Here is a 23,768-nt window from a genome sequence, read left to right on the forward strand (position 1 = left end):
TGTCAAATACAACGTGCCCCTACCAATGTGTGCGGCCTGCGTTTGTCTACCACCCCTGAGCGCTCCTTGGATCGCAAAGCGGTGCGGCCGAAGTACAATGACGCGGCGCGCCAGCGCTAGAGGCGTCAAGAGGACTGGAAACTTGAATCCCAGGGCGTTTTGAGGAAAGCCTACGGCCGAGAGTGCAAGCAAACCTAAAAACTGAGGGCATCGTTTGGGTTGAGGTGCGGCGGCTGGAGACACACACACACACCACTCTTCGTTTGGTTGCCTCTTCCCTTCCTTCTCTATATCCCCAGAGAAGAGGGGCAGGCGCTGGAGCTCCGGCCTGGAGGCTGGAGGGGATTTGGGCGTGCGCGCCAAAAGGGGCGGCGAGTCGGACCGATCTGATCTTCCTCCCATCTTCGTGTCCCCGTCCCCCCCCTTTCTGGAGAGGTCGAGAGAGGGCCCTGGCGCCCGAGGGCTCCCCCCAGCCCGCTCTCCTCGGCAGACATCCTCGCTCGCTCGCTCGCGCCCCGTCCCGCCCTCGCCGCTCCAAGGCTTCCCCGCTTCCCTCCCCTCCTCCACTGACGCAGTCCGTGCTGCACCAGATCCTAACATGGCGGCGGCGAGGTGGTGAAGAGCGCGGCGGCGGCGAAAGGAGACTCCGGGCCGAGCGGGCAAGCGCGGCGGCGGCGGCGGCGGGCGGGCGGGTGAGTGAGTGGCTTGAGCCGGGCTCTCCTCCGCCCGAGGGGCCGCGGCGGCGGCGTCGCCGGCGAATATTTCAGGGCCTCGTGGTGAGGGGGGAAAGGGGAGCAATGGCGCGGGAGGCGAGAGGGCTCGGTCCTCCTCTCTCTCCATTTGAATCTGCCTCGCGAGGGGCGGGCGGGCGGGCTCCCTCACGGCCGACTCCGCAGAAGGCTCGGCCGGCCCGAGTGTCGCCCCCTCAACAAGTCCCCTGGTGGGCCGTTGGGGAAGGCGGCGGGAAGACGAGGGGTAGTTTCTCGGCGGGGAATGACTTGAGGGAGAAGCGCGAGGCCTTGAATGTGGAGGGTCTTCCCGCGATTCAATCTCCGGGAGACGCCGACCGGGTTCGGGTGGGCAAACTTGGGAGGCCGCGCGGGAGGCGGTTTCGAGAACCGTTGCAAATAGTTATGAATGAAAGCGGGCGCTCACGTCCCTGTAATTAAAGGGGGGGCGGAAAGGAAGGTGGCCTGGCAGTTGGCTTTAAAAATAATACCTTAACTAGGGGCAAGAAGTCGCGGGATAAACGTGCACAGGAGCGGGGAGGGATAGGCGAGTAAACTCATGGCCCAAAGGAAACATTTTGCACACTCCGAAGTGTGATAAAAAGCTACGTGATATTGTTGTACCTGTACTGGTTCCTCCCCGCCCCCGCCCCCCAATGCTGTATGCAGGTTGATAGTAGACAGGCTCCAGTAGAAAGCACAAAGTTTAAAAACAAAGAAAACACCACAGGCTATTTGACAATGTAGGGGTCTTTTATTCGAGAACTGGATAACTTTGCTCGTCTCTGTTTGGAAAGAAATTATGGGCAGCGTGACATGTATGCAATGGTAAAAGAAAGGAGCAGATCGATGTGCTTTGCTTTCTGAAACTGCATTCTGAAATGTAAGGGGAATGGGCCTTTCCAGAAACATCTGTAAGGCTTGCTTTCTCACCAAGTTCCTTTATCAATGGAAGGAAGAAGTGCCCCCCCACAGCTGTGTTGGGACTGATGCATCTCAAGTCATTCAAAATGATCACAGCCAAGTTTGCAGGTGCTCCCAAATTATTTAGGATGGTGAAAGCCACAGTAGACTGCATATGTGGTGAAGGGGCAGCAAAATGGCAAAGCCGCCCTGAGCCCGGCTTTGGCTGGGGAGGGTGGGATATAAATAAAAATTTATTATTATTATTAAATGAGTTTCAATGTACAGTGGTACCTCAGGTTACATATGCTTCAGGTTACATACTCTGCTAACCCAGAAATAGTGCTTCAGGTTAAGAACTTTGCTTCAGGTTGAGAACAGAAATCGTGCTCTGACGGCACGGCAGCAGCAGGAGGCCCCATTAGCTAAAGTGGTGCTTCAGGTTAAGAACAGTTTCAGGTTAAGTACGGACCACCGGAACGAATTAAGTACTTAACCCGAGGTACCACTGTAAGTGTAAAATCATGCACACCAAGGCAAAAGAAAGAAAGAAAAGGACTTACTTGAGATAAAAGTTGATGGATGGGATCTTAATTGGTTGTGACTGACTGCTATAAGAGATCTTGCAGTAGTGGTGGATGGCTCACTGTAACAGAGGAAGCAGTGAAAAAAGGTAGGCTGTTGGACATTATTAGGAAAGGGACTAAAAAATAAAATTCTGTTGCCATAGTGCAGGGGTTGGAAACCTAAGGCCCACAGGGGTCATTTAACCTGCCCATGAGCCGCCCCCGAACCAAGCTGCCCACTTGGCGAGTCCTGGCATGCTGCACTAAACCAGTGTGGCAGGGGGCTCGCTTCCACAGTGCCAAAAATGACGTCTGCACAGACGCCGGGAAACGTGGGCGCCCGGGCAATCCGGCCCACGAAGGGATCTCCGCTGGAGTGAGCCGGCCCAGGGAAGGTAAACCTTGCCATCCCCTGCGATAGTGCATATTCCAGCCATAACTGGCATACCATATGAAGTTCTGATTGCCCTGTCTCAAAAAGGATGCAATAGCACTGGAACAGATAAAAAAGAGCCATTAAAACAATCAAGGGACAGAGCATATTCCAATGAGGAAAGGTGTATTTGGACTTTGTTTTTAAGGAACTAAGTGACTGTGATTATGTCTAGTGTCATGCCTTAAAATATTTGGAAGTATTTTAATTGAAATAATTTTCAAGTGAAGCTATGCTTTTGTTTGAATAGAAAATTTAAGCCTCACTAAATGCATGTTATTTATCTCCCCCCAAGTAAATATTTCAGTTCAACTGTTTTTAGCTATTAGAAAAACCTTTCAGATATTTATATCACATGTAAAGTTATCATGACACACTTTTACAATTTTGTTTAATTGTCAACTAACCATGTTAAATTAAGTTTCTCTCAATTTATGGCAATGGAAAACTTTTCAGGAAATTTCTAGGAACATTGTCCAATTCAAAATTTTCTAGGAAAACCACATGTCTGCTTGTACAGCTTTGAGTATTATGTGCTGAAGACACTCTTCTCCCTTTTTATGCCATATTTCTTGGCTTTCCAGAGGCATCTAGCTGACCACTGTTAAAATCTAGATGGGCTCTCAGTCTGATCCAACAGAGTACTTCTTAAATATTGAAAAATAATGGCTAGCCTCAACAGTAGAAGACTTAAAAATCTCCAGTTAACCTAATGATAAAAGAACTTATGGAACTTGGCCATAACACAAAATTTGTGTCTTTAAAAATGCAGAAAACCGAGAAAAAAATGCAGCATGTTGGGAGTTTATATCCTATACCTCTAACTCGGAGGTACAAAAAGAGATTTGGTTATTATGATATTTTTGTTTTTAAACAATTATACTGTAACTTATCGGTGATTTCCTGCTCTTGTGTTTGAGGAGCTATTTGTTTATTGTGTTACATTGATACACACACACACACACACACACACACACACATATATAAAATGGTGACTGACCTGTGGGGAATTGTTTACAAACTTTCCTATCCAAGCCATGTTTGCTAGGGAAAGAATCCCACTGATTGCACTGAATACACAATTAACAACCTAACAACCCAGTCCTATGCATATTTACTTGGAAGGAAGTCCTACTGAGTTCAGTAGGATTTACTCCAATGTATATGTGCATAGGTTTGCTGCCTGAACTCAAAGCAAGGATATGTATTTTCCTCTGTTTAATATTGGTGGCTACAGTAAATCTTGATGCTGACACATACAGTTCTGATGTGCAGGGAACTTAAAAGTTAACCCTTGGAAAAGAAAACTTCCACATAGTTAGAGTGCAGGCCACACTTCTGTAAACACAGTAGTCTGCTAAACAGATCAGACCCTTCTGTGATGTAGATTTTGAATTAATCCTTTCCTTTCCCCATACTCTTTTCTATGAGCTTATTGGCAGGTGTGGCACAACTGAAGTCCATGCTGTGAGATGGTGCGACTTATAATCCAAACTCCTCTCCCCAGCCCAACAGGATTTATGGAGTGGTGAGGCTTCTGCTAAATCAGAGCTTTCCATGTTGGTGACACACTTTTTAGACATGGGTCATTTTGGGACAGTAATTCAATTTTACTAGCAAACCAGAGGTTAAACAAACCCCTTTCCAGCCCCTGGAGGAGCACAGGGTTCGTTCACGTGACACATTGCAGCCAACACGCTAACATGTTGTGACACACACTTTGGAAAGCTCTGTACTAAATATACAGCCCGACAACTACAATGACCAGGGAACAAGGTGGGTTGGACAAGCAGATTTTTGGGCCAGATTAGAGCTGGTGCAGTGATTGGTCTCAGTGTGGGACTTTCCTCTAGTTGCTGTTTCAGGGCTTTCCACCTGCTGTCAGTGGCACAGCACACTTGGTGGACAAAGGGGGAGCTCTATGCCTCTGGTGGCCAGCAGGAGGCTGATGGAGGGGCACCTCTGCCCAGTCCAAACCTCCCCACCACCAAAACTCAGCACAGAGGGGCTTGGATTGTTCTACCTACACAGCTCTGCCTTGATACGGTTTTGCATTTCACCTCTAGGGAAAAGGTAGGAGTGCCACATGCTGCAACTCCTTGCTGCTGATCATCCTACAGGCCTCTCAGAGATGGAGTGTTAGTTCGAAAGACAAAACAGTTTGTTGAAGGAACATCTGCCTTGTGCTTTCAAATGGTTCTTATTTCTGCAATAACATTCTTTCGTCTAAGTTCCTTCCATCTGTCACTCTTTGCAAAGTTGCTAGCAATGCATAGGTTAGTATTTCTGTATGGGGAACTCATAGTCATGACCGCTTTTCTTTATTGTGAAGAACATTGAAAACATCTGGAATCCCTCGCAGAACTTGACTTCTCAGCATGTTGGATCCATTTATGCAAACATGAATATGCAAACCTGAATAATAAATTACAGCTATTATGAGATTGGTGCGTTTGGTTTCCCACAGTGAACAATCAACTACCAAGGGGCATTAGTTTGTATCTGTTTCCTTATCTACCATGAAACATTGAGACAACAATCCCTAATAGCAAAGTCATACATCTTCCATATAATAGTCTCATAAAACAATAACTCACTGTATGAAAATCAGTCCATGGCTTTCAGTTTCAAAGGAGCAAACTTTCTAGCTCTCCTGGCTAAAGGATAAATTTTGAAAATGTAATATCTAATCATTTGACTCTAATCAATCCTTTGGTAATCAGAAAGGAAGAAAGATGAGTGTTCTACACACTTCTCTGTACTCCCCTCATTACCTTATACTGTCCCTTGTCTGCTCAGTACCACAGTTTACAAAATAGAAATTTCAATATGGCAGTTGGATTCAGTTGTGTATATGAAGTAAATTGTCTGAAAATGTCAGTTGCAAAATACAATATTTGTGTATTTCATGGAGAGGGCTCCTGGTTTCAAGGGTTTTAGAGAAATCTAAATTTGAACATGAATCCTTTAAAAAGCAACAACACTTGAGTAGTGTTTTCAGAGAATGCTTGTATCTTAAGGGTTTGCTGTTTATTATCTGCAAGAGATCATGTAGTTAACTGTAATGGTCTAGAAAATATTGTTAAAGAATGGTCACAGTTTTCCCTATGTCTTGGAGGAACTTGGAAGGTACTATGCTACTAGGGCTTAGTAAGACAGTGCAAGTGGTGATTTTTCTAATGCTAGTTGTATACACACCAAAGCAAAAAAAGTGGTTTGTAATTCTGAGATAAAGTGGAGAGCCTGCAAAATTGGCATTGTGCAACTGCCATGTGATCAGGTCTAGGAGGTGAGAGAAAGAGGAACAAGGCATGTAGATGGCATGAACCACTGCACTCTGGCAGTAATATACAGTGGTACCTCGGATTTAGAACTTAATTCGTTCTGGAGGTCTGTTCTTAACCTGAAATTGTTCTTAAACTGAAGAACCATTTTAGCTAATGGGGCCTCCCACCGCTGCCGGATTTCTGTTCTTATCCTGAAGCAAAGTTCTTAACCCGAAGTACTATTTCTGGGTTAGCAGAGTCTGTAACCTGAAGCGTCTGTAACCCGAGGTACCACTGTAATTCTTAAGAGACTGCCACATTCCTTATTCTGGCAACCCTTGTATTATTTGTCCTGTGTATTAAATTTGTATACTGCCCATAAGCGTAGTTCTCGGCAGTTCACAACATAAAATTACAATATAAGAAACAAAATACATAATAAAAATAAGAACAGAAACAAACCAAGAATCCCCCCTTCGACAACACATTTAAAAGGGCATTGGAGATCAATCAGCCAAAGGCCTGGTTAAAGAGGAATGTTTTCGCCTGGTGCCTATAGGTGTATAATGAAGGTGTCAGCTGAATGTTCCTGGGGAGAGCATTCCAGAAATGGGGCGCCACTGCAGAAAAGGCCCATGCTTGTGTTGCCACCCTCTGGACCATCTCTGTTGTGCATTTTAGTAGTGGAAAGTGGCTGGTATACTCTTAGATGCTTCTAACAAGGTGTCAAGGCCAAATTTTCTCCCTAATTTCTGGTTTCCTTGCATTATAACTTTAAAGAGTAAAAATCTCAGGAAGTGTGAATTGATGAACGGACTAATGAAAAAATGTAAGAAGGGTAAATTTGTGTTCGTGGTCTGTAGCTAGTTTGTATTTCAAATTCCTGTAATCTGCTTTTAAAAACCTAAATTTTCCTGTTTTGCATTTTCCAAAGGACATATAAGCATCAATGTTCAGCCAGTATCAAGTTACCTGTCCATGCTGGAAATTCCTTAGCTTCTGTGTTCTGCTGCCCTCAGATATTTTGGCAAATAATACCATGCTAAATAGAGCATGTCATGCCATATTTTGACATAAAAACAGTTAAAGGAGGGGCATGACACCTATTTTGGGCAGGTAATCTTTGGTCTTTTCATATTTAAGTGTCCTGAGAAACTGGGTTTGCAAACCAGGATGTGCTCTCTAACACCAGTTAAATGAGGGAGAATCCTGTTGCTTGTTCCTGTTCCAGAAAAACGTATAATTTGTAGGACTAGAACCATTGACATCTGAACCAGCCCATAGTTTTATAGACCTTAATTTAAGTAAGGTCTTCATGCTTAATACTTTTTAATAAGATGGCTGACATCATCATGATATGTTATATTGTTTTATGTTCCATTATCAGTTTCCCTTTTGCATTATGCTTAAGTAGTAAATAACTTCCTGAACATTACTGTGAGTCTGCAGTATGAAGCCTACTCTGGACCCACCTCTGTAGGGATGGACCCTTCCAAATAGTATAGGCAAGCTAGGAAGCTTGGTAGGGTCTCAGTCTTTGTGGCCGGATTCTGAATCATAGATCCTAGTGCCTTCCCTTTGCTTTGCATACAGTGGTACCTCTGGTTACGTACTTAATTCGTTCTGGAGGTCCGTTCTTAACCTGAAACTGTTCTTAACCTGAAGCACCACTTTAGCTAATGGAGCCTCCTGCTGCTGCGCCGCTGCCGCGCAATTTATGTTCACATCCTGAAGCAAACTTCTTAACCCAAGATACTATTTCTGGGTTAGCTGAGTCTGTAACCTGAAGCGAATGTAACCTGAAGTGTATGTAACCCGAAGTACCACTGTAATTGTATCAACTCTTGAGAGCTATGAATGCTCTATGAAGACCAAATTAGGGGAGATAACGGGCTATGAGGCTGGCCTGGCCAATGCCTTTATTAGCATCTATCACTAGTTTAATAACTATAGTTAAAACTTCATAGTTGCTCCAGTGCTTTGAAGGTGCAGCTGTTAATATTGGGTGTAGACTCGGGTTGTAAAAGAATGTTATATTCTTTTAAAAACTATCCCCTATTTATGAAAGTGCATTGTTTCATAACAGTAATTAGTATGATAAAGGACAGCCAAATTGGGCATTTTCAATACTGCAATTTTTCAGATGTTGATACATATAATAAAGCACTTGTATCATGCTTTATTGAACCCCCCAACAAAATATTTCCAATAAACTGGAAAACATTGGGATATTTATATAGCATGTAAAACTTAAGATGGTTTACTAATATTTTCTGTTTACTAAATAAACATACAAACAAAGTAACTCAGATCCCAGTCAGTTCAGGTTATTGGAAAATTTTAACGGAAAATCAAATTGCTAGAAACTGATGGCTACTCTCTCATCCTGTCTCCATCTATTAGAATATCTGCCATGCAGTGTTTCTGATCGCATTGGTGCTGGCAGGGTGGAGAGGGATATATTTCTGGAATAAGTAGCTAAGAATGACTTGGAGGAGACAAGGAGGCACCAAGTGTTTATTTGCTGCCCCATCCCCTACTCTTTTCCTTCATCCTTCTACTTGTAATTTATCCCCAACATGGTATGAACTTTGGAGTTGAGAGCCACTTGGTTTCAGCTTGCCCTATGTTGTCATGTCTGCCATACTCAGTAGCCTACCATTCCAAAGTTCATATACTTGTGTTCATCACTGTCATTGTTTGCATAACTTTATCTCTACATGGAAAAGGGGGGGGACTACTTTCTTCCCTATTTTTTATTGTTTGTTAGAGTTTCATATTTGAAGTTTTCATTTTAAAAGTCTTCAAATTTAATAGAACTCGCTTCCTTGTTAACAGTCTTCAAAATTTGAAGCCATGGGAGTGAAAAGCCAGAGACCTCGTTGCTTTTTTGACATCGCCATCAACAACACACCTGGTAAGAGTGATGCTTCTGGCCTAAACCTGATAACACACAGCTATGTCCAGTTGAAACAAGTGCGTCTTAAGCACAATGATATTACTTTATTGATGACTTATTCATTCATTCATTCATTCATTCATTCATTCTTTTTCTTTTAGCTGGCAGAGTTGTCTTTGAGCTGTTTTCAGACGTTTGCCCAAAGACATGTGAGAACTTTCGCTGCCTTTGTACAGGTTTGTATATTTCCTCACTTGAATAATTTGTTATGTAGCCCAAATTGAATTGTTCCTGGTTCCTCCAAATGGTATACCAAGAAAATCCTGGTAATAAAATATGAAATGAATGACTTTGATATTCGTCTCCTTGTGTACTGAAAATGAAGATACACAATTTTCTATATTTTGGTATAAATTCATATATGCAGAATTAATTAATCCATCATAGTTCTACAAATTTTGGCTGGCTTTCATAGCTAGCCCAAATTTATGAGCGCTACCGACTTGGCTCTTCCTTAATCATGCACTGAGCTTTGGAGGCACTGAAAAACGAGTGAAACTTCCCAGTGCTTTCTAAGTGCTTCTCAAGCTTAGTGCCAGGATAGGGAGAATTGCTGCCTTCTTCCAAGCCTAAAGAAGGGCAGGGGTTATATGTGTCACTCTTCACTTGCCATCCATGAACTTGAGTGTAAAGTAACACAGCTTGACATAGTACATTGATGAGGATGGTGAAGTCGGAATTGAAGACTGTTTTCTGCCTTTGGGGGTTTGAACTGCTGCATTCGACACACAAGTGGATCATACTCAAGGTACCACCGGTACCACCAGATACAGAAATGGATAGGGCTCCTATAGCTTCAGCAATTGCATAGAAGAGGGGATTTTGTCAGGTGTGGTTAATGCAAGGATGCAAAAAAGTACCTACCACAATTCCCCTCATTGCACAGTCATTAAAGCTTGTGAGGAGCAGGTGGAATTCCCGTTGCAAAAGCAGACATCCTTATGCTGACAGGACTATGACATAGTGCTACTTTGGATGCAACCCATAGTATTTCTTTTCAGCGTCCTTATGATTTGAGTTAAATGTAGTAAATAAGGGGGTTCCTTTCTGTTGGTACTATATTGCAACTTTTTTTTCATTTATAGGCTTCAACAAGTAGAATGTCCAAGTCAGATAGATCAAGAGCTGATTTCCAGTTGTACTTCCGTTGTACCTGAGGGGTTCTCCATTAAAAGCTAATGGGTTAACTTTCTCCCCCCCCCTCCTTACAGGTGAAAAAGGTACAGGAAAATCAACTCAGAAGCCATTACATTACAAGAGTTGTTTGTTTCACAGAGTTGTAAAAGATTTTATGATCCAAGGAGGTGACTTCAGTGAAGGTATGACATTGGCTAAATGATATCAAATAGTATTTGCCGAGTATACAAATGTGTATGAAGTTATTATTTGAATGGTCATGCTCTCTTCCTCCTGAATAAAGCACTTGATATTGCAGCTTCTCTGTCAGGATAGAATGCTCTGGTTTGCATGTCACTTAGCTTGTCACTTACCATGATTTAATGGTAAATGTTTCCCATCTCTCCTTGCTGGCACATGGCCTCTTACATGCCCCCCCCCCCCAATGTTTTCTCCAGGCTGTGGTTTGTGTCTTTCAGACAAACCACAGTCTATATTCAGATGACACAGCAATACTTAGCATGACTTGTTTGATTTATGTGGATGTCATACAGAGGTTGGGTGTGGGGAGGAAGAAGCCACAAGAGGGCCACATTCACGAATAAATGATGTTTTTAAGATAAGCTGTGGTTCTCAGTGAGATGCACATGAGGCATCTGACAGCATTATTAAATGGAAATGTGTTTCAAGAATGCATTTTCGTAATTTCTTGAAGCCAAGTGCTTTTATAATGAACGTGACTAAAATAATAATGCCCATTCATTTTCTTAAAAACAACTAGATTTACTAACAGAAATATAAAGAAAATGTAGAATAGCCTCATTCTGCTTCATGAAAGTCTATCTTAAGATTTGCGTAGCTCCATTAAAATTTAGGTTCCCTTTAGTAAGATTTTTTTCTGTGATAGCTTTAACTTTGAATTTATATGATACACAATTGTTATTTTTCTGATGGGCTCTGGAGCCAATCACAGACCTACCCTATACCTGCAATGAATCTGTTTCAACTGTTCTTAATTTTGAATTTTACATGGTTATAACCCACCCTGGAACCTGATGGTTCTTGTAGGTCAGGTAGTTGGTGTTGTTATTAAATTTAAAGGAAACTCGAGACGCTCTTGAAATGGGAGGAGATAGCATGCATCTATGCAATAGAGGTTTCCTGTCTCAGCTAGTAGGATATGCTGTAACCCTCTTTGACTGGCTCCAATGACTCATCAGTAAAGAATCCCTAATGGTAAGATCCCATTGTCCCATTCTCATTTGTAATAACATTTTTCTTTTAATACAAGGAAATGGGAGAGGAGGAGAATCAATTTATGGTGGCTTTTTTGAAGGTAAGCATAGTCTTTTATCAGGTTAGCCTGCAACTCCCAGTCACAGTCATTGGTTTAAGAACATGTATATTAGGCAAATTGCATTTTTTGGCCCCAAAACTGCTGGCAAATTTATTTATTACAGGTCATAGAGTGCCCTATCCTAGGGATTCAGAGTGCTGTTGTAGAATTTTCAGGAATTATAATTATTATTACAATTCCCTGTCTTACATCTCCTCTTCTACCCAAATGGATCTCCTCTTTTTTCTATTGAGGTGGTAGTTCTCTTATTAAGAAGCTTGATAACTCTGTATCTCATATTCATCTAACTTCTCTTCCCCTTTACCCACCCTTCACCATCTCATTGATGGTGACTAACCAAAACAACCCTCCATTCAATCTTACTTACACTTCATTATCCTAAGAGAGAAAATAGAACATCATCCCAGTCATCAGACTGATCTTTAAGATGAGTGGACAGTCTGGCTGAGAGATTAATGCTAAGTAGCAGTTGGCCCAAGCAGGCTAGTGAATGGGATCTTACACTTTGCCTTTGCAAGGTAGCTGTTTGTTGATGCTTACTGGCCAACCAGTTCAGTTTATGATTTAGAAAACTTGAATTGTGTGATGACAATTAAAATACTTTTATTTCAAGTTTTCATGACGATCAAGCTATTATGGTTCAGAGCTGTTATAAGCAAGTCTATTGCACAAGACTGCATTTGCACAAATAAATAGAATTTCTGTTACGTTTAGTTTTAAATTTCAAAATTGCCCACCTTGTACATAGGTGTTTTTAAGTTTGTTTTTGTCTGTTTATTACAAGCTTTCTTTCCCCACATTATTTCTGTCACTTTTTACACTTTTATAAATGACATGCAGTGAGCTCCTTTGCACAAAAACACACTGGTTTGCTTGTGCTAATTGGAATGAATTTAAAATGCACTGGTCTTACTAAGCAGCTGTACTGAATATCAAGAGACAGGTTCACGTATATATTTATATCTTATATAATGGTCTTGACTTGACATAAGAGTCTATATGTAAATAGTATTTACATTTTTGTGAATTAGACTGAGAATTATATAGTATACCTCTGTCTTTATTTTTATCTATTTGAATGCTGTTTGGCACTATAATGATACATTTGTGCAGTTTGACAATCCTAATTTGAAATTCTAAAGAAATGCCAATGCAAGGTCATACTTGGAATTTTGAAGTAATTGGAACGCTTTCTCTAGATGAAAGCTTTGCTGTAAAGCACAACAAAGAATTTCTCCTTTCAATGGCCAACAGAGGGAAAGATACAAATGGTTCACAGTTTTTTATGTAAGTATCATGCAGCTCCACTGTGTTTCTTCAGCATTGGGATGGTAGTCCTTACAGTTTACATTTTAGAGCTTGGAACAGGTGAAACAGCTAACTCCTTTTCCATTTAGAAAGCATGACTACTTTTAAAAGATATCAAAGTTAACTTGCTCTTAAATGTTTATTGGAGATAGCATATAGAAGACTATATGGGATAACTTTGACTATTTAGCCCTGCCGTGTTTAGAATCAGGATTAATTTGGGAGTAGTTATCACTATCTCCTAACATATGGGAACACCTGGTACTTTACCAATATAGAAGCTAAGAGGTATGGGCCTAATCATTGCCTGGATGGTAGATTATTGGCAGTCGGAATGCACTCTGCTGTGTGTTTTCTTGATGAAAAGCTGAACATGAGTTTATAGTCAAGACTTCTGTATGTAGCCAGTGGCCATTGCAGAATATAAGTAGGCTGTAAGTGGTAGTGTTTGTTTAGTATGAGATTTTTAAATCTGCCAGAGCAAGCTGTTTTAGTTACACCAAGCCTTACTGAAGAGTAATAAAGGGCCAGTTCAGATGCTACTCTTAACACCAAGGTGCTGTATGTGGTTAAATAAGAAGCATGCTTGTGATTTGTATGTTCTATTCTCTGCCTCTGTGTGTGGATAGTAGGTAGCATATCCCTGGTTTACTCATCAGTGTATGCCCATAGTGTGGAGGAAGGAAGGGTGAAGACTTGAGCCCTACACTCTCCTCATTTCAGGAGTGAAATAGTTTCTGCACAGAATTGCTCAGGCAGCAGAAAGAGACAAGTCTTTGCAATGAAAATATTAAATATTTTTTTCTTCGATAAACTTCAATCAGAGTCAACCTTGGGTTTACCAGATTCAGTTAAATGGAGTTGTAGGTAGGGTGACACATTGGGTACTGTACCTTCAGAAATGTTATCTTTCTCTGCCCTCCTCTGCCTGCCTGCAGTTCCTTGTTTTTCCTTTTTGCCTTGTCACCCTTTTTCTGTGCCACCTTAGTTGGTCAGTTACTTGCTTTTAGAGGAATAGTTATAAAACGTTGACTTATTAGTATTGTTCTTATAAACTAAGTTACCTTTTCTGAAATAAATGTATACTCAAAACATTCATTTGCTTGATCATAAATAAAATTTATGTATTAGGGGTATAATTTCAACAACGCACCAGGAGGATCATACTTCTGAAGGTTGGCAGCATGTCCTCTCGGGGGTTTGTTTTTTTTTGGTGGGAGGAGGCTAAATTTTCAGCAAGGTGATGAACTTGTGTGTAAACTTTCACTTCTGACTACAAGTGAGGGCTCACATCACTGGATGTTTCTCCTTGCAAAATATTCCCTTCAAAAAGAAAACTAGATGATAGACAAAAGGGTTCTAGTTAGCTATTTTCCTGACATATAATTTTTTATGTGGGGGCATTTGTTTTTTATGCAGGAACATCTGGACATATTTTTGTTTAGTTTTGTTTTTTATTTCACAACATTTATATACTCTTCGTTTGTAATAAAACCTCAGTGTTCCCATCTCTGGTATCATACTACAGTGGTACCTTGGTTTACAACCTTAATCCATTCCGGAAGCCTGGTCTTAAACCAAAGCGGACTTAAACCAAGGCGTGCTTTCCCATAGAAAGTAATGGAAAATGGATTGATCCATTCCAGACGATGAAAAGCAACCCCTAAAAAAAAAATTTCGCATGAATTTTACTATCTATCGAGACTTTTGATCCATAAAATGAAAGCAATAATCAAGGTACTGTACTAAGAAATAAATAAAACATTATTGTAGTTGATAAAAATGAAAATTATTATTTTTTTCTTACCTGCACTGATGATAGTCATTGTTTGGATGGGGGGCTTTCCGCACTCACTCACTCAATCATAAACGAAAAACAATCCACAGACACATAAATGAAAAAGCCAAACAAACAAAAACACAAAAATTAGCAAAAACAAAAGCACCAAATATCACCTCAGATCACTGCAATCAGAAACGGAAGGCTTTAATTACGTTGGGGGGACGACTCAGATTAGCAGTGTAAGGGCAGAAGGGGGAGGAGAAAAGACTTAATTATGATGGGAGAACTCAGATAAACAGCGAAAGGACAGACGCGGGAAGAAAAAGGGCTTAATTACGATGGGGGGGGACTCAGATGAGAGGCGTAAGGGCAGAAGCAGGAGGGGAAAGGCTTAAATTACGATCGGGGGGGGGGCTCAGATGAATGGCGAAAGGGAAAACAGGAGGGGAAAAGGCTTAAATTACGATCAGGGGGGACTCAGATTGAACGGCGAAAGGGAAGATGCGGAAGGAAAAAAGGCGGAGGCCCAATCCAGGTGGCGGTGGCGAGACCTAGCCCTGCAGCATGGCGCCGCTTAGGGAGGCAGGAGGCCCGATCCGGGCAGCGCAGGTGGCACATACGAAGGCCTCCTGTAGCCAGGGCCCGTTGTATACCAAAAAAACAAAAAAAACCCGCAACCCGGTTTACTCATTTCCAGGCTGTAATTGGTCGTAATCCAAAATGGTCATATACTAGGCTGTTTGTAAACCAAGGTACCACTGTAGTGAGAATTGGCCGAAACATGAAGTGAGGGGGATTAAATACTGTAACCCGCATACATTTGTAACAATTCTTCAAATTTAAGATACTATTAACGTTTGCAACTTCGTAATGCATTGATATTTGAACTACAGTTTAATGCCTCCTGAATCTGTTTATATCTTCTCATTTATGGCTTAATACAACAAGTTTATATCCGTAATACTAATACTATATTTTGTCATTCTTTCCCTTGATGTAATCAAAAGAACAACCAAACCTACCCCTCATCTTGATGGGTAAGTGCCCTTGTATCTTACTTGCATTTGGAAAAGTTAATTGGATAGCTACTTAAAAATTTCAGTGTGACATAGATATTAGTCAGCTTTTAAAATTAAGCTTTAATCATTTAGGCTTCATGTTGTGTTTGGACAAGTAATCTCGGGTCAAGATGTTGTAAGAGAAATAGAAAACCAGAAAACAGATGCATCTAGTAAACCTTATGCTGAAGTACGAATACTAAGTTGTGGCGAACTAATCCAAAAATCCAAAGGTAAGAGTGAAATGTTTTTAAAGGTTGTCTCTTTTATTAAAATGTTTTTAAAGGTTGTCTCTTTTCTAGTTTTGTAAGAGGTGTGTCAGATCTAACTCAGAAGATTGGTAACTGGGAATTTCGGTTCTGTAAATTGTTGTCATTGAAGTAGTAGTAACAAAGAGTGTATTAAATAAATACCGTATTTTTCGCCCTATAGGACGCACTTTTTCCCCTCCAAAAATGAAGGGGAAATGTGTGTGCGTCCTATGGGGCGAATGCAGGCTTTTGCTGAAGCCTGGAGAGCGAGAGGGGTCGGTGCACACCAACCCCTTTCACTCTCCAGGCTTCAGGAAGCTATCCGCAAGCCTTGGGAACCCGCAGGAGTTCCTGCCCGGCTCCCTAGGCTTGCAGACAGCAGCCTGTATCCCGCAGCCTGGGGCGCGCTGAGCAGCGCGCCTGGGCTTCGGGCAGATATCCGCAAGCCTGGGGAGCCCGGCGGGAGTTCCTGCCGGGCTCCCCAGGCTTGCGGATAGCAGCCTGTTCTGGGGGCTGGGGTCAGAGGAAGCTTGGGCTTCCCCCGCCCCAGCCCCGCACCTGGGGGGGGGGAATAATTTTTTTTCTTTATTCCCCCCCCCCAAAAAAAAACCTAGGTGCGCCCTATGGGCCGGTGTGCCCTATAGGGCGAAAAATATGGTAACAAGTGAAGCTTGAAGCAAAACGTTGCAGTCGGCCTCCGTGCCCAAAGATGCATGTTGTTCATCAGAGCTGCATATAACAAGTTATGCCCTCTTTCACAATGCTTAGGTTGTTAAAAGCTAAAGGAGGTGAAACACACACACACACACACACACACACACACACGCCTTTTCCAAGCATTTGGAATTCTGCGGCTCCTGGAGATCACTGAACATGTTGGGATCTTTTTTCTTTGCTTTTTATTTCAATTTGCCAACTATATATTTCTGAACACCTACAGTGCCCCTTCTGTATGTAGAAGCTACTAATATCTGTGTGCAGCTCTGGTTTGCTTCAAAACTGATAGGCACCTATTTTGCTGTTGGAGGGAGCAAATGGGACCTGCAACAAAATTTGTCTCCCCATGAAGGAAAAAATGCCTTCCCAGGGGATTATAGCTCTGATTTCCTCTTGAGAGTTAGAGGGTTTTCTTAGGAGATCTTCCTTGTTGTCTTCTTCCTTCCTCCATGTCTCTCACTTGGCTCTCACTTCTCCATCATTGGCTTTTCACCACTTGTTCTCTTGCCCAGCCTCATTACAGATTAGAATTTTGGTTTTCTATGGCCAGCTCTCTTCCATCCCCGCCTGCAGAGATTGATGTGTATCAGGAAATATGAGCCTTGAAATCACCTATCCAAACAACGGGATGGTTATTTGTGCCTTCCTTATATATGTGTTCTTCCTCAGTCGTCTCTTGCTCCAATTCCTCTATCTTCCTCCTTCCCCTACTGTGCTCCTTTCCCACTCTTAGCAAGGCACTTCGGACGCTTTCAGGCTGATAGACGACATTTTGAAGCCTTCAGCCTGCTTCTTTCAATATATCCAGCCAATTCTATTCTCTTTTCCCCTGCTTTTCCAACCATGAGTATGCTTAGCCCTCATTTGTTTACCCAGCATAATTAGAGGAGTTCCTCCAAGCATTCAGATACCTCCCTCTTTTTCTGCTGTGATAATTGTTTCATTGTGAGCTGAATGAGTTCCTGCTCCTAACCCAGCTTCCATGCTTTAGTGGGCCTCTTGCTTGGTGACCCCAGGGAAGACCAAGAACAAAGACCAAAAAACTTTGCCTGAATAAAGTTGGGGAGAGTCTTCTCACTGTGCCACCTGCGAGTGTAGCTCATTCTGTAACAACATGGGATAGTCCCTTCTTTATAATGGTACCCCAGCTGCGGCATTCTCTCCTGCTGGATGTGCGGGTGGCCACAACATTAATGGAATTCTAACCCACAGTGAAAACATACCTGTTCTCCTAAGCTTTTGAAGGTTTTGTTTGGTAACTGCTTGTCTATTGCTTTAATTTAAAGCCAAGAAAGAAGAGAAGAAAAGACGAAAGTCATCATCCTCATCCAGTGATTCTGAAAGTTCAAGTGATTCAAAATCTTCTTCTGATTCATCATCTGATTCTGAAAGTGCTTCTGGGGAAAAAACAAAGAAGAAGAAAAAGAAGCATAAAAAAAATTCCAAGAAACATAAGAAAGAGAAGAAGAAGAAAAAGAAGAGCAAGAAGAGGTACATGCAGACAGGCTGCGGGGAGAGATTTACTTTTGAGACTTGAAAAAACAACAACACCTACCTTCCTGTGCTACAGTTAGATGAAAATGGCTCAGAAGAATCAGTAGTGCATTCTTCCATGTCATTTTCATGTCTTACAAAAATAATATAGTTCTTTGTTAATCTCCAACATGCTCTCCATCAAAATAAAAATTATTGCATATCTGTACAGGTGGAGTTTAGAATGAAATCTGAAATATTTAGTTTAATGGGTTTTTGAATTTTTTTTGCAGTGGAACAAATCTGCCCAACATTAGCTCACCCCATACAATGTTTGTTGACACAACATTGGATCACAAACAACAGGCAACTAGGCTGTTTTATTTTGTTTGTTTACTTTTGTGAAGGACTTAACTTTTTATCGTTTATATAGTCCTGTCAAAAATACTTATACTTTTATCCAGCACATCCTTTAGAAAGCTCAGAGCCTATCTTGCCTACAGTTTCATGTGCTCTCTAATCCAGGCACTAATATCATGTTCCCTTAGCTTTATCATTGCTACAGAATTAAGTATTTCCAGGCAACAATAATCTTTTCCCTCTGTAAGCAGTTTTTTTTCCCTTTGGTGGTGGGGTATTTTTTCTATCTGGCATGCCAGATTCTTATCTCTGCACCATGTTTTTAATAATAATAATTTATTATTTATACCCCGCCCATCTGGCTGGGTTTTCCCAGCCACTCTGGGTGGCTTCCAATAAAATATTAAAAATACAGTAAAACAAGCCTTTAGCCTGCTTCTTTCAATATAGATGGTGTTGTGCTATGAAGCCCTGATTCAAAGAGCAGCACGAGGCTGTTTGAAAGCCCTTTTGCAAACAACCCCACACTGCTATCTATACCTCCGATATTTGGTGATTTAAAGCAGGGCAGGACTGTTTACAAAAGGGCTTGTAGGGAGGAACTGGTGAAGAGAGAGTCTTGCTGGCTGCAGGGGTATGCTCTGGGAGCACAGAGAACACGTTTGCAAAGCAGATCCCTGCAGGATTGAATCCCACCCATCACCTGACAGAATCTATTCATGTCAGCTGATGGATAGGTGGACATAGTTTGGGGAAGCTAGCTTTATGGGCCAACCTCCTGGGGGGCCAGGCTTGGCCTGCAGGCCAGAGGTTCCCTACCCCTGCTGTAGTTACTAGCTTAGGTTCAACCATGCAGGCATGGCTAGATGGGTGAGGTGCTGCCACAGAGTCAGCCTCATGACAGTGACATTTCCTTTTCTTTGTTTTACTACAGGTATTTGGGGAAGGGATTTAGCTTAAAGAAGGGATATGTTTTCATTATAAACCTGGTGCAAAAAGATTTTTGCCTTTGAAGTCTCAACTTTATTTTATATTGGCAGAACACATATTATAATATTAAATACATTTGTTTCATCTTCAACAATAGTTTCTTAAAAATAGTGCATTTGAAGTTCCTGTTTTGGCATATGCGAATTTCAAAAGAAACATTTGTAACATTTAAAACAGATGCAGATAACTTTTGTTCTCTTATCAATGAAGCTCAGCCAGTGAAAGTGAAACAGAAAATCCTGAATCACAGCCACTTTCCACAGTCCGTCCTGAAGAGATTCCTCCTGTACCAGAAAACAGATTCCTTATGAGAAAAAGTCCTCCTAAAGTGGATGAAAAGGAAAAAGAGACCAAGAGCAGAGAAAAGGAAAGGGAGAGGTAAAGTTGTGCTTGATCATAACTGCAGACTTAGGAGTAACTCGAAGCTGTGGTCCATGTGAATTACCTTGATGTTGACTTCGGTTATTTACTACGCGCTGGCACTTTTACACATGCTTAACTGCAATGGGATCTATTAAATGATTTTGCAAGAAAAAAAGACAGTAATCTTCCCAGGCCTACCGCCAATGATTTCAGTGAGATTTCCTTAGGATGGAGGTGTTTTGAAATCAATTTTTGGTAAGGTTGTCCTATATCATGCAAGCAGACTTCCTGTTCCTCTCCCCACCCCCAACCCTCTAAAGCAAATTTGGGTAGTGCAGGAAGAGTAATCTGTTACATTGTGTCTCTTCAATTGGTAGATGATCACAGTTGGCTTTTACCCACTGTCTTCTTAATCCTCACAGTTGTGCCTTTGAATCTTTTCCCATGAAGTGAGTATTTAGCAGACTGTTTGTGGAAATGTACAGTTTGATAGAGCTTCAGAAATACATAATAATAGAAGAAATTAATAATAATAATAATAATAATAATAATAATAATAATAATAATTTATTATTTATACCTCGCCCACTAGCTGGGTTTCCCTAGCCACTCTGGGCGGCTTCCAACCGAATATTAAAAACAATACAGCATCAGACATTAAAAACTTCCCTAAACAGGGACTCCTTCAGTTGTCTTTTAAAAGTAAAATAGTTGTTTATTGCCTTGACATCTGCTGGGAGGGCGTTCCACAGGGCAGGCGCCACTACCAAGAAGGCCCTCTGCCTGGTTCCCTGTAACCTCACTTCTCACAGTGAGGGAACTGCCAGAAGGCCCTCGGCGCTGGACCTCAGTGTCCGGGCTGGATGATGGGGGTGGAGACGCTCCTTCAGGTATACAGGACTGAGGCCGTTTAGGGCTTTAAAGGTCAGCACCAACACTTTGAATTGGGCTCGGAAACGTACTGGGAGCCAATGAAGATCTTTCAGGACCGGTGTTATGGGGTCTCAGCAGCCACTCCCAGTCACCAGTCTAGCTGCCACATTCTGGAATAATTGCAGTTTCCGAATCACCTTCAAAGGTAACCCCACATAGAGCGCATTGCAGTAGTCCAAACAGGAGATAACTAGAGCATGCACTAGAATCATCTTTAGAACCATCCCAGAACTACAGTGAAGTCTTTTTCCACCTTTCTAGTAACCCATCAAACTGTCAATCAACATATCAGAGAAGGCTGTTAGTGACTAGATCTGGACGAAAAATTAAAGGAAGAGGACCACGGGTATGTCCTTTCTTGTGATTTATTCTGTGCATTTTGACAGCTTTTACCCTGTAATACAGCGATCTTGTTCCATAACAGCATTTAAGAGTAATTGTTCCTTTTTTATGGATACACTGAAGAGGTTTTGGAGAGAAGGATTTTGGGGATGAATGGCAGAGCTGTGTAGGGTATCTATCACTACGTCTCCCACAAACACTAGATTCCACCAACCCTGAATGCTGCTACTCGTTATTTAATGAAAGAGCGAGTTTTTGCAAGCTTTTGTTTTGAATTCCAGTAAGCTGCCCACCAGCTCAACAGCATTTTAAGACGAGCAGTTCTTAGACACATAGAGCACAGTGTCTTTTGTCAGTTTTGACTTAAATATATTACTTAAGGGTTTCTCTGCTTTCTTTTATCTGAAAGAATTACTCTTGCATTCCTTTGCTCCTCTCTATGCAGTATTCATTTTCTGAGGTTATTTGCACCTATGTGGGTAACAGGAGATCTGTTCCACTGGTATAGCGTAGGCCAGTGTTTCCCAACCTTGTGCCTCCAGCTGTTTTTAGACTACAATTCCCATCATCCCTTGCCACTGGTCTTGCTAGTCAGGGATGATGGGAGTTGTAGTTCAAAAATAGCTGGAGGCACAAGGTTGGGAAACACTGGCGTAGGTTATTCTAGTAAGCACAGGCCTAAATTTGCTCCTGGCCTGTCTTAACATTTAAAATCTCATAACTCTTATTGTTGGGATTGAATGATAGGAGCCTGATGTAGCCAAAATTACGCAATTCTCAGAGTGACTGTTTTGCTTTTAAACTTAAACTTTTCTTTTCCTTTTGGTAAAGTAATGTGTTTTTAGCATACTGGTACACATTTTTTATCTTAACTTTTTCTGTTTTCAAAGCGCTACCGAACACCTTCAAGATCCAGGTCACGAGATCGTTTTAGGCGCAGTGAGACTCCACCACACTGGAGACAAGAAATGCAAAGAGCTCAAAGAATGAGAATATCAAGTGGAGAAAGATGGATAAAGGGAGATAAGTAAGAAGTAGTCATAGAATTTGCATTACTTTTTGACTCTTACATACATCTTTTCCAATTTCAGTGTGTATACAATAGAGCATATACTAAGTACAAGCAGCTCCCTATTTATTCAGGGGTTGTGTTCCAAGGCATGTGAGTGGGACATGCATAAGCCCGCCCATTCTGCCCCACCCCCTTTTGTTGCTGAAAACGGTACGCATGTCAGCAGACGTGCATGACTTGAACATGCACAAATTACAATAAGTTACTTTTTTGCCTTGAATCTCCTTCAGTTTTTAGCCAGCAGAGATATTTGCAACAACTATAAAGAATAATTGTGATTTTTTTGGATCTGCAGATTCAGCTTCAGTCACTGATTTGGCATTTCCTCCTTTGACTTTTCTAGTTCTCACCTTTTCATAACAAAATGCAGAAATATATATATATGGTATGTTTTCCCCAGGGGTGAAGTTAATGAGAACAAGAAGGATGCTGCAAATCAGAAAAGCCCAGGAAGAGGAAAAGAAAGGAAAGCATCTGACCACAGGCAAATTTCTGAGAGCCCAAATAGGAGAGAAGGAAAAGAAAAGAAATCAAAAGACCACAAATCTAGTAGTAAAGACAGAGAGACAAGGAGGAATTCTGAGAAGGAGGACAAAGACAAGCATAACAAAAGCAAAGCCAAAAAAAGGGCTCGATCCAAAAGTCAGAGCAAAAGCAAAGAGGTGTCAAAAAGTAAGGAGAGGGACTCAAAACTCAGCAAACATGAAGAAAAGAAAGTGAGATCAGGAAGCAAAGAGAGGGACTATGAGAAAGAGAAAGACAAAGAGAAATCCAATGATTTTCGAGGAAGAGAAAGGAGCAGAAGTAAAGAGAAAAATAAAAGGGGAGGGTCTAAAACTAATGGTCAGAATCATACTAAAAGTAAAGATACGGAAAAGCATACAAAGTCAAAGAGCAGAGAACGTGAACCATCTAAAAGCAAACACAGCTCAAATAGTAAGACCAGAGAGCGAAGCAAAAGTGGAGACAGAGGGAAAAGAGCCAGGTCCCGAAGTAAAGAACGAGACCGCAGCAGAAGTAAAGATTATTCAAAACACAAAGATAGAGAAGTAAAAAGAAGGGGAAGATCAAGAAGTAGAGACAGAAAAGGCACACCAGAAAGATCTAAAGGCAAAGAAAACAAAAGGAGGAAGGAGTCACAGAGCTCAGAGAGGGAGAAAAGTCGAAGTAAGGATCGGCATAGGAATCAAGAGCATAGAAGTTCTCACAAAAAAGATGATGCTGAAAAAAGAAGGCGTTCTAAAAGCCGTGACAGTAGTAGCTCAGAGACCAATAAGAGCAAAAAATCCAGTAGAGATCAGGATAGAAGTCCTGATTCAAAGAAAAGACGAAGCAGCAAGGACAGGGAATCGAAAAGATCATCTTCACACAGGAGTAAGGAAAAGGAAAAAGACAGGTCCCGGTCCTCAAAAGAAAAAGAGGTCAACCAAAAATCTAAGAATCAGGAGCGAGATCGTGCCCGTGGTAAAGATAAAAAATCTGATCATGAATCGAGTGCTGGGACTGATGAAGACAGACATGGATAATTTGATGAACTTGATGTTTCCATTCTGCCTCCAGGTTCTAGAGACATGTTGGGGAACATTTTTTTTTTTTAATGTGGACTTCTGTTTGGTCTTTTGATAATCCACAGCCTGGATCATTTGTACTGCTAAAGTTTTAATAAACTTGAAATGGAAAAACAAGTTTTATGTGTAATATGGCGTGCTGTGTTTTAATATTTCAGAGTTTATGTATCCTGCTTCTGTGTTATCAGAAGGAAACATTGTACTGCATTTACATTTTAATTT

General features: G+C 41.5%; 1 protein-coding gene and 1 long non-coding RNA gene across 3 annotated transcripts; one reads left to right on the top strand and one right to left on the bottom strand.

Annotated features, from left to right (window-relative positions):
* The first annotated feature begins 363 nt into the window (after positions 1-363).
* On the top strand, positions 364-23,663 carry PPIG (peptidylprolyl isomerase G). 2 transcript variants are annotated; one of them, XM_079978101.1, is made up of 13 exons: positions 364-692; positions 8,735-8,813; positions 8,957-9,031; positions 10,067-10,174; positions 11,263-11,307; positions 12,528-12,615; positions 15,427-15,456; positions 15,571-15,710; positions 17,732-17,936; positions 19,479-19,646; positions 20,826-20,910; positions 21,797-21,933; positions 22,379-23,663. In XM_079978101.1, exons 2-13 carry the CDS (start codon positions 8,753-8,755, stop codon positions 23,502-23,504), a joined length of 2,268 nt encoding a protein of 755 aa, XP_079834227.1. In that variant the 5' UTR covers positions 364-692; positions 8,735-8,752; the 3' UTR covers positions 23,505-23,663. The 2 variants fall into 2 exon arrangements, with proteins under 2 accessions (XP_079834227.1, XP_079834228.1); XM_079978102.1 differs by lacking the exon at positions 364-692 and adding an exon at positions 4,751-4,906.
* LOC307220874 lies at positions 1,463-15,420 on the bottom strand. The gene is made up of 2 exons (XR_013841137.1): positions 14,444-15,420; positions 1,463-2,277 (listed from the first exon to the last, which is right to left on the bottom strand). It is a non-coding gene; the product is annotated as an uncharacterized lncRNA (long non-coding RNA).
* Positions 23,664-23,768: the final 105 nt, after the last annotated feature.

This window comes from Podarcis cretensis (assembly GCF_951804945.1).
Source record: "Podarcis cretensis genome assembly, chromosome: 1".
NCBI classification, from domain to species: Eukaryota; Metazoa; Chordata; class Lepidosauria; order Squamata; family Lacertidae; genus Podarcis; species Podarcis cretensis.